Consider the following 14,407-nt stretch of genomic DNA (forward strand, 5'->3'; position numbering starts at 1 on the left):
TGTTGCACCGCCATTTTCTACAGAATGGACAAACCAAAGACTGGCTCGAGTGAAGCCCATTTTTATGTTACCTGAAGTCCACTACAGGTTCTCCATCACATTTGCATGGGCGGGGAGGAGGGGAAGGGTATTTAGTTGGTTGCGATCTACAACCTCAAAACTAGACGTCAATAAATCCTACACACTGAGTCTTTAATCTAAACTTTACCTTAAACCATCCTTTAATTATATGAGTAAAACCATATTAAGGTATGTTATCAAGTTTAATCTAGTATATGAAACATTTCCTCAATCTGGATTATAAAATATTAACTTGTCTTCTAGATATTTGTACTTAGTCAGGAATACACACCTACTCAAACAGACAGACACACATTCACATTCAGTCACTCACTGCCAAGCCAGTTGATATTTCTAGCACTTAGTTGATGGTGTTACCAGGAGACAATCACACACTCATGAAACCAGATGCAAACACGAACACACACACACACACACACACACACACACACACACACACACACACACACACACACACACACACACACACACACACACACACACACACACACACACACACACACACACACAGTCCATTCAAACTCCCAAGGCTACGAGTGCACTGATACAGTGAACTCCCCGAGTGGCTCCGCTGCTGCACCTAGCGCCACACACACGCGAATGATTGTCATGCCAGATTTGTTCGACATGAAGTGATGGGAAGGAAACATAACTGCAGGGAATGTGTGATAGAGATGAACATCCAGCGTGAAAAAAAACATGAAAGGGGACCACAGAGAGGGGCTGTATGCCGTGTTCAACCTGACCAGTTACTGCATACTGATGTACATGCGTGTTAATGTATATGCATGATGAGTAAGTATCTGCCCGTAAGCTGCGTTTACCACCGTCAGCGTAAACTCAGCTGAGGTCCTCTTAGGACAACAGTGTGACACATTGGAGTGAGTCTTTTTCTGACTGGTGGCGTGGAAACTTTCAGACGGACATCACAGAACCGAGTTTAATGCAAGTCAAACAGCGATTTGTCTCGGCTCCCGCTTGGATGTAAACAGTGCTCTCCTTGGGGCAATTATAAATCTTCCGTTTTATAAATTACAGAGTGTGGATGACGGTTTTCATGAGCATTTGGCCAATAAACACACAGATGAGAGGAATGTGAAATTTATTAATGACCCAGAAATATAAATTTATATTCTCTCTCCCATCAGGGACCCACCCAGAAAGCTCAGAGTCTTTCAGATTCAACAAACAGTGTAGTGAGTAACATGCTTGGGGTAAAAGGACTGTCATGGGTCCTTGTTAAAGTAATGAATTGCAGAGTATGAACAAGCTCCACAGGGAAGGTCTCCGATCAAGCTAACATCTCTCTTATGTCTGATTTATTTTAATCTAGGGAAATAAATCCGAGTCATTATACCTTTTATCCATCTTTTTCATCTGTCTCATATAGAAATCTCTTGTTTAATCACAGACACACACAATACACAAACAATCTCCATTTTACGTCCACCTCCTTCTCCCTTCTCCATTTTTCCTCATTTTCACAATTGAGCCTCTCCCTCTCTCCATCTCCCGCTCGCAGCTGTTGATGAGTTTGTCAGTGACTGGGGAGAGACGGGGATTTGAGTGAAAACCCAGCACTCTGGACCGCCGGTGGAAGCCGATAATCCACAGAAGCGAGAGGTGGCGGGCGAAATTCAGCCAATACAACAATCGCTATCCGTGCAACTCCCGCTAAGGTGACAAAGCCCTACACACATTTGGTTGTTGCCGTTTACAAACAACAAGCTCATATCTGGATAAAAACGACTGTGGCATAATGTGAGATGAAATGCTGTGAATTTACAAAAGAGGCACTTGTCTACTACTGTGTTCTTGATGGCTTGATTGTCAACACATGATGGATGATGATGAGCAGCATAAGCACACCCACTCTTTTAAAATGACATTTGAAATGAGTCATATTTTGGAATTATAGAAATGGACAGTAATGACTTAAATATTGCTGATGGCTTTTAGGGACCAAACTGATGCAGATTAAAGCAGTTGACTTTTTGAGTTCACAATGTCTACTGTGTATAAAAAGACTTAAAAGTTCCCAAATTCAGTCATCATCATTGAGGAAACACTGACCTTTTTAAGAAGCACACCCACCCCATTGTTGCAATGAAGTGTTTCCATTTAGAGGTCATGTTTGAGAGAGAGTGAGAGAGAGTGAGAGAGCCTAAGGCAGCAGACAAAAGAAAACAGCCGTCAATGTTGTGTCGTGATAAAATAACCTTTCAATGGAAAAGCTTTGTTCCAATTTGGGAATAAAACTTTTGCTCTTGAAATAAGCACGTAACTGAAAATCTAAATCTAAAGATAAAGTTGGACTAATGAATGCATTAGTGGTATGTTTGTCAGACACTTATGCTCAAATTTAATTAGGAAACAATTCATGACACTCAAAAGTGGCATTATGATGACTGACAATGATGAGAACAGTAAGTCAGTATTTTGATCAGATCAGTTGATGGTTGTGTTGACAGCTCTGCACTGCTGCTGCTTGAGCTAATGGAAATGTTAGCGTCACAGTTTAGACTGATTCACAGCTCTCAACGTTGGCGGCCTGAATTCAGAGCTTCTAAGATCCCAAGACTGAAACGATAATGATGTGCTGAAAAGTTGAACAGGGATAAAATGATACGTGTGATAGCTACAGCTTTGAAAGTGGTGTGAAACCAATACCTTGATCTTCTTTTGGTCTAGGAACACCAAAAAAGGATCAAAAATGATGCAGAGTGGAAACTCCTCTGTTAAAAATCATCTTTGGTGAGTGTAAAGCAAGTGAAATGATCATTTGCTGGCTTGAACGATTATTTTCAGTACCAGGTTTCTCTTGGCATCTGTCAGGTGGTCACAGACGCCGTTATGACTAAAACGGTTGAATAGCAAAGTGAAATCAGGTCAAATGAAAACGACCCCAGTGATAAATTCATCACTAAATTATATTGCTCAGCTTTGTAGGATTCATTGAAAACTGTGCAATGCAAGATGGTGAATGTTTCCCCATGAGAAATCTGCCAGAAGCTACATGTACTTAATGAAACACAGTGGAAAACTGTGTGTGTGTGTGTGTGTGTGTGTGTGTGTGTGTGTGTGTGTGTGTGTGTGTGTGTGTGTGTGTGTGTGTGTGTGTGTGTGTGTGTGTGTGTGTGTGTGTGTGTGTGTGTGTGTGTGTCCGTGTGTGTGTGTGTCCGTGTGTGTGTGTGTGCAGGTGGCAAGTGGAGGCTTAATGAAAGGGCCAGTTGTTTTTTTTGGGTCTGATTTTCAGAGAGCAGATGGATCGGTCTCTCAGTCTCTCTGGTCTCAATCTTGTCCCACATTGCTGCTGTCGCCCCATTGAACAGCCAATTTCCTGCCGGCTCATCACAAACATACATAAAAACATAAACAAAAGGAGGAAGCTGCGAAAACAGTGTGTGGTAGAAGACCACAGAGACACTGCATAAAAGGGAGGAAAGAGGGTGACGCAGTGGGTCACACACACAAACAGAACACACACGCTGTGGATGATAGGGATACTGGAGATCTTTTGTGTGCAGACAAGCAGAAAAGTGTTTAAATACATAAGTGGATACACACAAATGCATGCAGAGTGATACACACACACACAAACAGACACACACACACACACACCCACACACAAGTAAGCTCCTCAGGGGAAGCACAGTTGGACACTACACAGTTTTAATGAGCTTGCTCCAGATGTCTTCCCCGGCTGCATCGCATGAGTAGTTGATTAATCAAGTACATTTGACTAAGAAACACTGACACATACACACTAATCCTAATTTATCAGACCAACACAGTAAATCTCAATTTATCACAAACACAGTAATCCCAAATGACCCCCCCCCCCCCCTTTCCATTATCCCCCTCTCTCTCACACACACACACACACACACAGCACCTGGTTTTTAAGATGTTTCTGCATCCCGGCATTCAGTTACATCTGCTATTTTCTGTTTCCATTTTCAGTGACTCATCTTTCACTGTGACTGATTGCAACACACACCACATGCTCACACACACCAACACCTGACTGAGTCACACTTATAGTAATATTTGCTCCTTCCTTTTTTCTTCTTTTACTTGGCCTCACATGCATGCAAACTGATGTATTACATTCCTCGACCACAAAAAGCATTCACACGTGCTACACACAGAACACAGGTTTTCTACTTTCAACTCAGTAGAAGTGGTCGGCCTCCGCAAAATGACCTCTGGCTTTCTATCCTCGCACCTTGTACAGCAGGAGATTACGATGGCGCCTCATTTCCCCCCACTGTCTTGCCAGTGACAGTCTGACAGCCTTCCCTCTAGGTTATGCGATATTGCTGGCTGGCCAATGTGTTAATGATGTTTCACTGGTGAGATATGGCTTTGCCAGAGGCAGGCTTCAATGTCCACGCAACATGAGCACAACAACCACTGTGCTGTGGGCAGTTATATAAAAAAGATCCATGGTTATTAGGGTTGTACTTATCTGACAGTTGTGTCTGTGTCTGTCACGATTACGTTTCACACCTCTATGTCCGAACCAAGGTTCATCTCTTGGTTACATTGTTTGCATTTGATCCCGTTAGCTTTGGTTTCACATTGTTATTTAGGCGGAGGAATTTTGTTTGACATACCTACGTCCTGTCTTCATCTCCTACATGGGCTGCTGCTACCTAAACTTTACATAGATGAATTTGTAAAGGGGCGTCGCCTGACGTTGCTGTGTTGTTAGTGGATAGTGAAAATCAATGAACCAGGTCATTTCTTGAATTTCATTGCCACTGTAATATATCCATGGTATAATTCCGAGCATCGCCAACTTCCGGTGCAGTGTTCAACTCTACTTCTAAAGCGGCAAATGAATGTCCTTATTGTTCAAAATTAATATTGTTGGAAGCTGTGAGCAATCATGTGCACTGCTTATGCTTCTTTTTCTTCTATTGTTTGAAGCTGTCTTCCTGCAAGTAGTAGAAAGTCCAAACCTTCCCAAAAAAGCATTTTCACACTGAACAAACCAAACCATTGTTTAGTTTAATCTGAACCGAGACCATCTCTTTTTAGTCAGACTAAATATTTGTCCATGGGTCTGGAGAAAGGTCCTATAGGCACTTTTCACACCTGTTATTTTGGTTCTGGCTGAGCTGAAAAGTCAGAAGGTCCCGACCAAACAAGGTGGATGTGAAAGTGCCTTTAGAGTGTGGGCTCTAACAGGGTGAGCTTTACTCCCAGGTCATTTCTAATGCATTTTGCGCTGCTCTCAGTTTCTTTAACTGAGACATCTGACCACAGCTGTCCCTGCTTTTACAAATCTGCATGTTCCCATATTTACACTAGTAACATGATTAGTGCTAAAGTTTGTGCTTCGTCATATCACAGTATTTCTTATAATGGTTACTACAGCCTTATTAGATCAGGCACAACCAGAGGCAAATGTTACTTTTCTGTAGTCAACTCAGGCACTCAGGAAATGCTGGGAAATCCAATGTCGTCATACCATAATTTCCACTTGTGGCTAGAGCAAAGGCTTAATAGGCTCGCTTTAATGGACTCCCATGTGACGCCAAGTCTCAAAGAAAATCCTGACTGATGGGATCTGTAAAATGCATTTTAGACTGGACTGCCCATCAAAGATAGAGCAAGATAAAAGTGGAATGAGTTTTGACCATTAAGTGGAATAATCCTGTTTCTAGTGTTTTGTCTGGGTGTAGAGTGATGTCAGCTGAGTAAAGAACTGCTCACCAAACATATACAGTATGTTCACATGCCTTTTCAAATATTTCAGTCCCACACACAGTCCCACTGTGTGAAAGAGAGAACAGTGCTGCCGTCAGTGCAGAATCCTTGCAGAAATGAGGGTGAAACCCAGATATAATATTAGCCACCCACCCTGCCGTCACTGCTGGGAATTGGAACTGTAATTTCTGAGCTTCTGGCTGGCCTCTCTAGTTTATGTCCCACTTGCCATACACAGTAAATCTTCTTTTAGAAGCACGTTGATTTATCTCTCCCCCCTTCACAGCAACTCCGGGGAAAAAAACGGCTTTCCTGCTGAAGGTTATATGAATGCAATGTTTAACAAATTCACCGGTTGTCCAAAGGCATTTGTGTTTACTTTATGAATTCTTTGTTACATCCTGATATTCCAGAATATTTCATTAGTGGTGTCCAGTGACAGGGGCTTCGACCAGGTGGCACTTGGCAGTGAACCACCAGCAACACCACACAGAATTATGGCCTCTCAATGTGCAGTGACATTACAACATTTCAGCTCATTCATAGAGGAAAACACACACACAGCACATGTCATTACCTTCTGTGCGGATGGTGAAGGGGGAGTCCCCCAGTCTCTTGGCTGAGAACTGCCCCCCCAGAGAGGTCATTAGAAAGCACAGGCTGAAGAAGCCTATACCCACCACGAATATCCTGCAACACAAGGGAGGACAGAGGGGGATGGATTAAAGGGGAGTTCATATAAACCAACATATTTATGTTATATATATTCATGTGGTGGGCAGGTAAATAGATTTTTAGATGAGGAGAGGGAGAGAGATAGAAGGTGAGATATTTGGTGGCAGAAAAAGGAGTGGATTGAGGGTGAGAGATTTAAAAAACCAAAGGAATAATTTAGGCGGATGAACAGGCCAACAATGATGGAAGACAGGTTTTATAGAACAGAATGATCGACAGCGAGAAAAAAAAAAAAAAGAGGAACGCAAAATAGAGATGCAAAGATCAGGGAGAATGTTGCAGCAAGCAAAAGATGAGGGGAGGATAGAAAGACAGCAGGCATAACTGAAGACCATCAAGAAAATTAAAACTTGAGGCTTAAAGGCACTTGAAACATTTTGATGTTGTTATATTATTGCTTGGCCTTAAAACTAGGACAAGGGATAAAGTAAGGGAAAAGCAGATTGTCCCGAAGTACAGGCAAAATGAATGATATTTCTGAAATATCAGGAGCCGCACGCAGATAGCCCAAAACATCAGGGCGTTTAAGGTGAATAATGAGTCTAAAGATAGCTAACATGCCAAGTTAAGTCTCTTAATACATGGTCTCACTTCCCTGTACAACACAAAAGTAGGTCAGCCACAACATACAATGCAATCGTTTCTTCACTGTGCGAGTTACTGGCATCTAGAGATATCAAATATATACAGAGGACAGTTCACTGTGCTGTTAATAAAGTGTCCTGCTGGGTGCCGAAGCATCAAATTGTAAAAATCCTTCAGGAGGGGAGACTCACATCTACACTACAGACCTGGCTTTGTAGCATATAAACTTCTGCTTTACTCCACTGTGTCGGAGATCGTATATTTGAAAAGCTACCGTTCCTCAGAGGGGGAAAACAAAAAGAGACTTGTGCGGGTTCTCCCTTGTTAGCGAGCCATGAGAGAATCAGCTCTTTGATTTTAAAGAGTTGAAAATCAGGTCTTTTGTATCAGTAAATCCTGCCTTTGTTAAGTTACTCTCTTCAGTGTATATGGATCAAAGGTTATCTTGTTATGCCGAGACTCTTTAGGGAACCAGAGAGGCAGAGCAGTCGGTGATTCGTAACCGCTGGACAAAATACCTGTCAGCCTCTGTGACTAACAAGTCCAATACCCCACAAGAGAAGATTCTTACGTAACAGAGAATGGCTGACAGTCCGCCACTTACACCACATTTTTTAGAAGCTAAAGCAATTTCCCCAAGATTGATTCATAGACTCTATACAAAGATGGACGATGTGTCTCCACTTTGCATTCTGTTTCCTGTGTCTGGACTTATTGTTATTGCTTGTTTTCCCCGATTACGGACATGTGCTATGTAAAAAAAAATCCGGCCAGCCAACATGACCGACCAAACCACAGATATCATTTCAAAAATGTTTGCCTGAACCCAGACCAGAGGCTCTCGGGTCGGTTGTCCACACTCTAATCCACTAAGATGGAGCATTGGGGTTTATGACCTTTACTGCAGCCAGCCACCAGGGGACGATTAAGCCATCATGTCGACCATCTTTATATGAAGTCTATGGTTCATTAATCATTTGTTTGGTATCTAAAGCAGTGGTTGGAATGTAATAAAACAGCAGGACGAAAAATAACTCACAGGAGCTTTGTTATATAAATATCCCAATTCACTTCACAGGTTAAGGCCAACCCTGCAAAGGTAAACCTTTAAACTTTTAACTTGTGCAGTCGAGGTTGGAAAATTTGATCTTTACTTAACAAATGAATGCATTATTCATAACTATTGCGATCTCTTCAAAGCCAGGCGAGGGCTTGTTTGCTTGAATGTGCGGCCCAGTGTGAAATCTGGCAGCACTTCCTGGAATGTTGAGCAGCTCCAGTCACGCAAAGTTCAGAGCAAAACCTCTTAATATTGATGAGGCCGTCAGAAATGAGTTCCTATCAACACCAACGCATGAATAACCACTTAAAAGAACATTTGCCAGATTGATCTGATTGACCCAACGGGATCAAGATGATGTTGAATAATCTGTTAAGTATAGAGCTCTGCGTTTTGGCAAGCTCCCAGGGTGACTTTATATTCCAAGACAGAGCTGATGTGTCTTGCCCTGGGTTGTATAATGCACTCAAATGGCTTCAAGGACAGACAGAGGGATGCAGCTTCTTGGAGAAGAAACTTTTTTTTATTCCCCCGCACAACATAAAGAAAATATTGGTAACGAAGTATCATTATCATCAAGGCTCATCAAGGGATGCAGCAAGCGTGATAACAGTTGTCTGATCATTCCTAAAAGGTAAACCAGTTGTACAGTCATTACAGTTAAACTGGTCATTTATCTTCATCTTCCGTACCTTCTGTAAGCAAAGTAATCAGACTCCACTTTGAGCTGGAGTTGGATCTGGTGAATTACAGTGCTGATTACACTGGCAACAAGACAAAGGGAGTTCTCAATTATGATTATCGTCTCGATTCGGTGCTGGTGAAAGCCGATTATTAGAGACTTTAATGTGATGATCACTGCGATCATCAGGATTACAGCAAGAGGCTTCAAAGCAAAGAGTCAGCAAGTCAACAGCCCCTCCTGCATGGAGCACTTCTTTATCAATATTTACCTCCATCAAAGAGGTTATATTCTCACTCCTGTCAGCTGGTTTGTTTCCTTTTCAGCAGGATTACACAAAATCTACTTAATGGATTTCCACAAAACTTGGTTGGAAGGCAGAACATGCACCAAGAAAGAACCCATTTAATGTTGACACAGATACAGACAAAGGAACTGATCCAGGGTGGGTTTTTATCTCTTTCTTTAACATTACGAGATAGGAAGTTTTTTTTGTGTGTGATTTGAATGATTCCCCAGGGAATAATGCATGGATCTTGGAAAAACAGGCATATTTAGGAAACTGATGCCCATGAGTGTCTGCCATTTGGTGCCTCTTGATTCAATTTAAGGGGACTGTTCACAACAGTCTAAGCTTCACTGTGTTTTCTCATACAGCAGAACGCTGTCCCTCCTAAGATGCTGTCGCATTATGAAATAATGAAATATTACCCCCATCTGTTCAAGGCATATTGAGGAATGAATTGGAATAGCTCAATCATTGTCAAAGCACCACAGAGCAGCACAAAGAGTAACTGATGTGAATCCAATCCCATACAATCATTACGCTCAAAGGATTATTAGTCATAACTATAAGGCCATGGGTGAGATACTTATACCTGCATGGATTATGCACTTACTATACAACCATCTGGTCAGCAAACCAAGAGAGTGTGGAGAGAGTGGAAGCTGACAAAACCAGTGAACTGATTTAGAACAACACATTTCAAAAGACCCATTACTTGTTTTTCACTCTCACACTCGGTGCATTGTATTATCACAAAAAGGAAAACTGAAGAGGCCCAGTGACAGGTTTGATAAAGGGGTTGCAAAAAGGGCATGAAGCCAAAAGGGCTGATTTTACTGATCACCAATCTCTGTGATCCAAGTATGTTTGCAGGACAGGGGGACAACAGTGGTGCTTGTAAGCCACAACACTGATGGAAAGACAGGGGAAAAGAAAGTGAAAGTGAGTGTCAGCTCATGCGAGCGTGCGGAAACTGGTCTGATGCCGTCCTAAGGTGATCGTTTCCCCTCTTTATCATTTAGCCGTTTTACAAAGTGGCGTTAGGTGGGCGATATGAGAGGATTAGGCCCCGGTCCTGCCTGACGAGTCTTTAATTAACAGGCTTAAAATAAATGCTCTGCTCCCTATAATTGGATCAGAAGGAGATCTGCTATCAGCTAATTGGCTTCCTCACACATGCCTCTAGGTAGATGATTTAAAGCGAGGAGTTCTGCCAGGCGTGGAGGAGTCGCGGTGTAGGTGTTTTCCAAGAAACTTTTCTTGGAACCTTAAAAAGTCTTTAGTCTTGGAGATATTTGGCAATTTAAGGTGACTGCACACAGCCTTCATTTTGGGTCGATGATGATTTTCATATTTCTGCAACACTTACTGCTCCAGGTCTTGTCAAAAGACCAGAGTTGTCAGTTAATATCCTGTTGCCCAAAAGTTATCGGTCTGTGTTGCCAGGGGAAAAAAGCCTACTATTACTGTTCTGGTGCTTCAGTGATCTAAAATTCATATTCACAATAGTCCTGTGCAACAAACCAGTCTCAATAATTGTTGTTATATATTTTACTTTAATAGAAATAAAACATAAGTTCAATAAATATCTATCTCTGCTAATGTATTGTGAAATCATAGTGAGAGATATAACAATACATTATTTAGTTAATTTCCATCCATTATGTGTGTAAAACAACAAATTGACTGGTTTCTTCAACAAGGAGGAGCAACAATCAGCCTTTATACTTGAAAGAAATAATTTTTCACTACATCTCCCAGTTACAATTTGTTCAACCCTTGCCAGGAAACTTAATTTCTCCCCAGGTTGTATTCCTTTTCCGTAAACTAACATGACAGCACACCTACCATTCACGGTAAAATGATGGAGAGCTAAGCTCAGCGCTACAGATCTGGTTTCATTCTAAATAAAAATTAGTTGTAGTGAGCTCTCCATGTCTGTCTGCGCTGTCAAGGCTAGTGTAGCTTTGACACAGAGCTGCTCAATTAAATGGGAATGTATAAATGCTTGATCTGCCGAGGTAAAGCAATTCATTACAGCATGAATGTAACATCACTGACACACATTTTATTATCATCATAGTTTTTCACATGTTATTGAGGATGGCAGCTGCACAACTGCTGCACCGTTACTCCAGCACAGAGGGGAAATAGTTTTGAAAATCCAAGACAGTGTTAGCAGGTGGAAAATGTATGAGTTTTTACTCTCCAACTCCCGTTATTCAGAAAAAAATGATTTATTTAATGATTTAAAATGACGCCATTATTTCTCAATGGAACAGCATGGCCCAATGGTATGTGAGAGTATCAGCTGGTTAAGTGGTTAATATGCGTTTCCCCTCTCTACACCATCACAAACAAAGCCACACACAGTGATAATGGAGCTACCCATGCAGTGAGGAACTAAGTTAGAGCTCGGCTGACTGGTGCCACAGCATCATTTATATTTACAAGTGCTCCTTCATGATTTATCACTGTGGGTTGCCCTTTATCTTTTAATGTATGAATCTAAATCTAAGTCATCTGCTGGAGTTCAACATCTGACATGTGTTTGGGTGAGTGCTGACACACGCACGCACACGCACGCCAGTCTGTGGAGTCAGGAGGCGAGTAAAAAATTTGCTTTGTTTAAAAACAACTCTGTGTAAAGGGAGGAGCGTGACATCATGAAGCACTTGGCGACGCACGGATGTATTTAAATGCAGACGGATGCTCCATGTTTGACTTCTTACGTGACCCCATGCTGAGCTCACCAGCCGACACTGTGGCTGTCTCTAACCCTTGATGGCATGTTTTAAGCACTGAAACTGTTATTTTGTGTTAAATTATTGTAGTTGGGTTAGGTTTTGTTTATTAAGTGATTTTGTGAAGTGCATTTTTTAAGAGCTTTACAGGAAAAAAGCATCAGTTCGAAATCCTTTTAGGAACCAGTATGGTTTTAAAAGTATCTATTTGGCAACGGTATTGGAAAAAACCCAGACGATATCAGACCCTGCACAATAATAAGTACACACACAGACACGCACAGGCTGCACACAGTGTCATTTCTTAACTCGTGTTTCTGTTCAGCTTTCGGACATCTGTGTGATATAATATATGTATATATATATTATGAGGGAAAAAATTGTAATATGGCAAATTATCTTACTCATGAGACACGATTATTGAGAGGCTGGCACCAAATATTGATATTTAGTAATTTAGTGTGTGTGTATATATATATATATATATATATATATCCTATAGTTAGGACTTTTGCCAGTTTCTGTATATTTTACATTGAAACGACGGCACATGGGGACAGTGACAAGTTACTGTGTGTTTGTCTAAGACTACAGAGGCAGTAAGATTTTAAAAAACGTGTACATTGTTTCATTGAAGTTTGTGTCAAACTCTGTGAAACTGACACCAAACTGCAGTGAATAATAAATACGGAAATCCTGCACTTTACCTCTTCGGGGGGCATTTTGTATTGAGGCACCATGAGGTCTACGATGGTGTTGCACTATATGGATTATCGCAGAATCAATGTATCGTGATATTATCCTTATCGTGGACCATGTATTGCATATGGGTGATTCCCAGCCCTAGTGTCTTTGCATTTAAATGGAGCCCAGAGCCGGAGGCTGAGAGAAGAGCATGGTGGGGAATGGGTTCGTCTCTCACCTGAACGGCTTGAACGTCACTAGACATCTTCTGACCATTATTTTGCCGTCGGTGCAGCCAGGAATCATTTCCCAAAACCTCGGACCCCTGACATCGCCGTTGACCTCCCGACCTGCAACTTCAGGTGTCCGAACATGTCCTGCTCCTCTTCTGCCCGCGTCCCGTCCAGCGGTTGCACAGCGGCGGGTTGAGTCGGCTGTTTCAGACCAAACCGGCGCCCACGGGTGCTCCTTCTCCGCCTCCGGGAGAAATGGTGGGAAGTTTAATTCAGCAAGTCTCCTGTCCTTTGTGTGGAAATGTCCCTTTACAGCGTAAGTCCCCTTGTTCCGGGCGAACGCATCGCAGCAGCTCGTGTCCTGGAGTCACGGAGTCGTATCCCGCGCGAGGTGTGCGCACAAAAAGATGGCGTCACGATGTGAATAAAAGTGTGAGTCGTTGGAAAGTCTCCCTCCGTCCTGTCGGAGAGCGAGGAGCCGGATCCACGGACACGTCAACTTCACGGAGAAGCCAGCGAGAGTGCGTCCACTCCGCCGCGGGTTCCCGTCACTTCTCTAGAGGGAAAGTGGAAACGGTTGAGTCTTCCACTTCCTGTCCACCCCTTCACAGTAATGGCTACTTCTCCATCACTGGCAGCAATCATGTCAAACCGTGTAGGCTGTATTTAATTCCCCATATCTGTGTAATAATAACAACAACAACAATAACAGTAATAACCATCATCATCTTTCTTTTTCCTTTTTCTTCCCTACCAACACATGTAAAGCGTCCTTGGGTCTCTTGAAAGGCGCTATATTATTAGTTATTACAAGTTATTATTATCATCACCATCATCGAGACGAAATTATTGAATCAATTAAAAACGTCCCAAAAGAATGGATAGATTGACATTTGACTGAAAATAAATATAAATGTCTGTCTGATGAAACATATTATGTTTATTATTTCCACATGAAGCACATCATTTTAAGTGTAACACTTAAGTCGCAAGTGACAAACATTGGAACATTTAACCAGGTTTCAGTTGTTGTTGTCATTGTCTTTGTTTATAAAAGGTACTATACAAATTATTATGAATATCATTATGTATTTATTTTTCATGTAGTTCTGATCTTACCGACTATTGTAATCATTTTATTATGATTTATTTCCTTATTGGTTTTCCTCTTTTCTAATTTGTATATTTTTTATTCTTGTATTTGTCGCCTAATGCTGTGTAATCTTCAAATTGTTTTTTTGTTTTGTCCTATTGTTTGCCTCTTTCATTATTTGATATAATTTCCTAATTGTGTTTTCTGATTTGTCGTTACTGTGGGAGGAAACTCTACAAAGCATGTCTAAATGAGTTCATTGGTTTAAAAAGAAAAGGTTTTGACCACAGAGCCTATAGACTGCAGCAGTTAAACCACTACTGAGTGCGAGCATTGTGTTCTTTTACTTGGGAGGCAGATTCCCATCATTTCCTACACAGCTGTATCTTCCTCTGGCTGACTTGACTGTGGTCTGTACAATAATAGAAAGATCTGATAGTGTGAAGCCTCTGCAGCCTCAGTCGCCTCTGCACCGCGCCATCTGCGGCTTTGTAAGTTCACTGTTG

At 41.7% G+C, this 14,407-nt stretch overlaps 1 protein-coding gene across 4 annotated transcripts in view; it reads right to left on the bottom strand.

Annotated features, from left to right (window-relative positions):
- LOC117766407 (alpha-1,6-mannosylglycoprotein 6-beta-N-acetylglucosaminyltransferase B-like) overlaps positions 1–13,376 on the bottom strand; it is a 111,693-nt gene extending 98,317 nt beyond the window's left edge. For all 4 annotated transcript variants that reach the window (XM_034593431.1, XM_034593422.1, XM_034593414.1 and 1 more), the window contains exons 1-2: positions 12,814–13,376; positions 6,377–6,489 (exon numbers count right to left, since the gene is read on the bottom strand). In XM_034593431.1, the coding sequence (XP_034449322.1) occupies positions 6,377–6,489; positions 12,814–12,881 (181 nt within the window). In that variant the 5' untranslated portion in view covers positions 12,882–13,376. The remainder of the gene's footprint in view (positions 1–6,376; positions 6,490–12,813) is intronic.
- Between the last annotated feature and the right edge of the window lie 1,031 nt (positions 13,377–14,407).

This window comes from Hippoglossus hippoglossus, chromosome 1 (genome assembly GCF_009819705.1).
Source record: "Hippoglossus hippoglossus isolate fHipHip1 chromosome 1, fHipHip1.pri, whole genome shotgun sequence".
In the NCBI taxonomy this organism is placed as follows: Eukaryota; Metazoa; Chordata; class Actinopteri; order Pleuronectiformes; family Pleuronectidae; genus Hippoglossus; species Hippoglossus hippoglossus.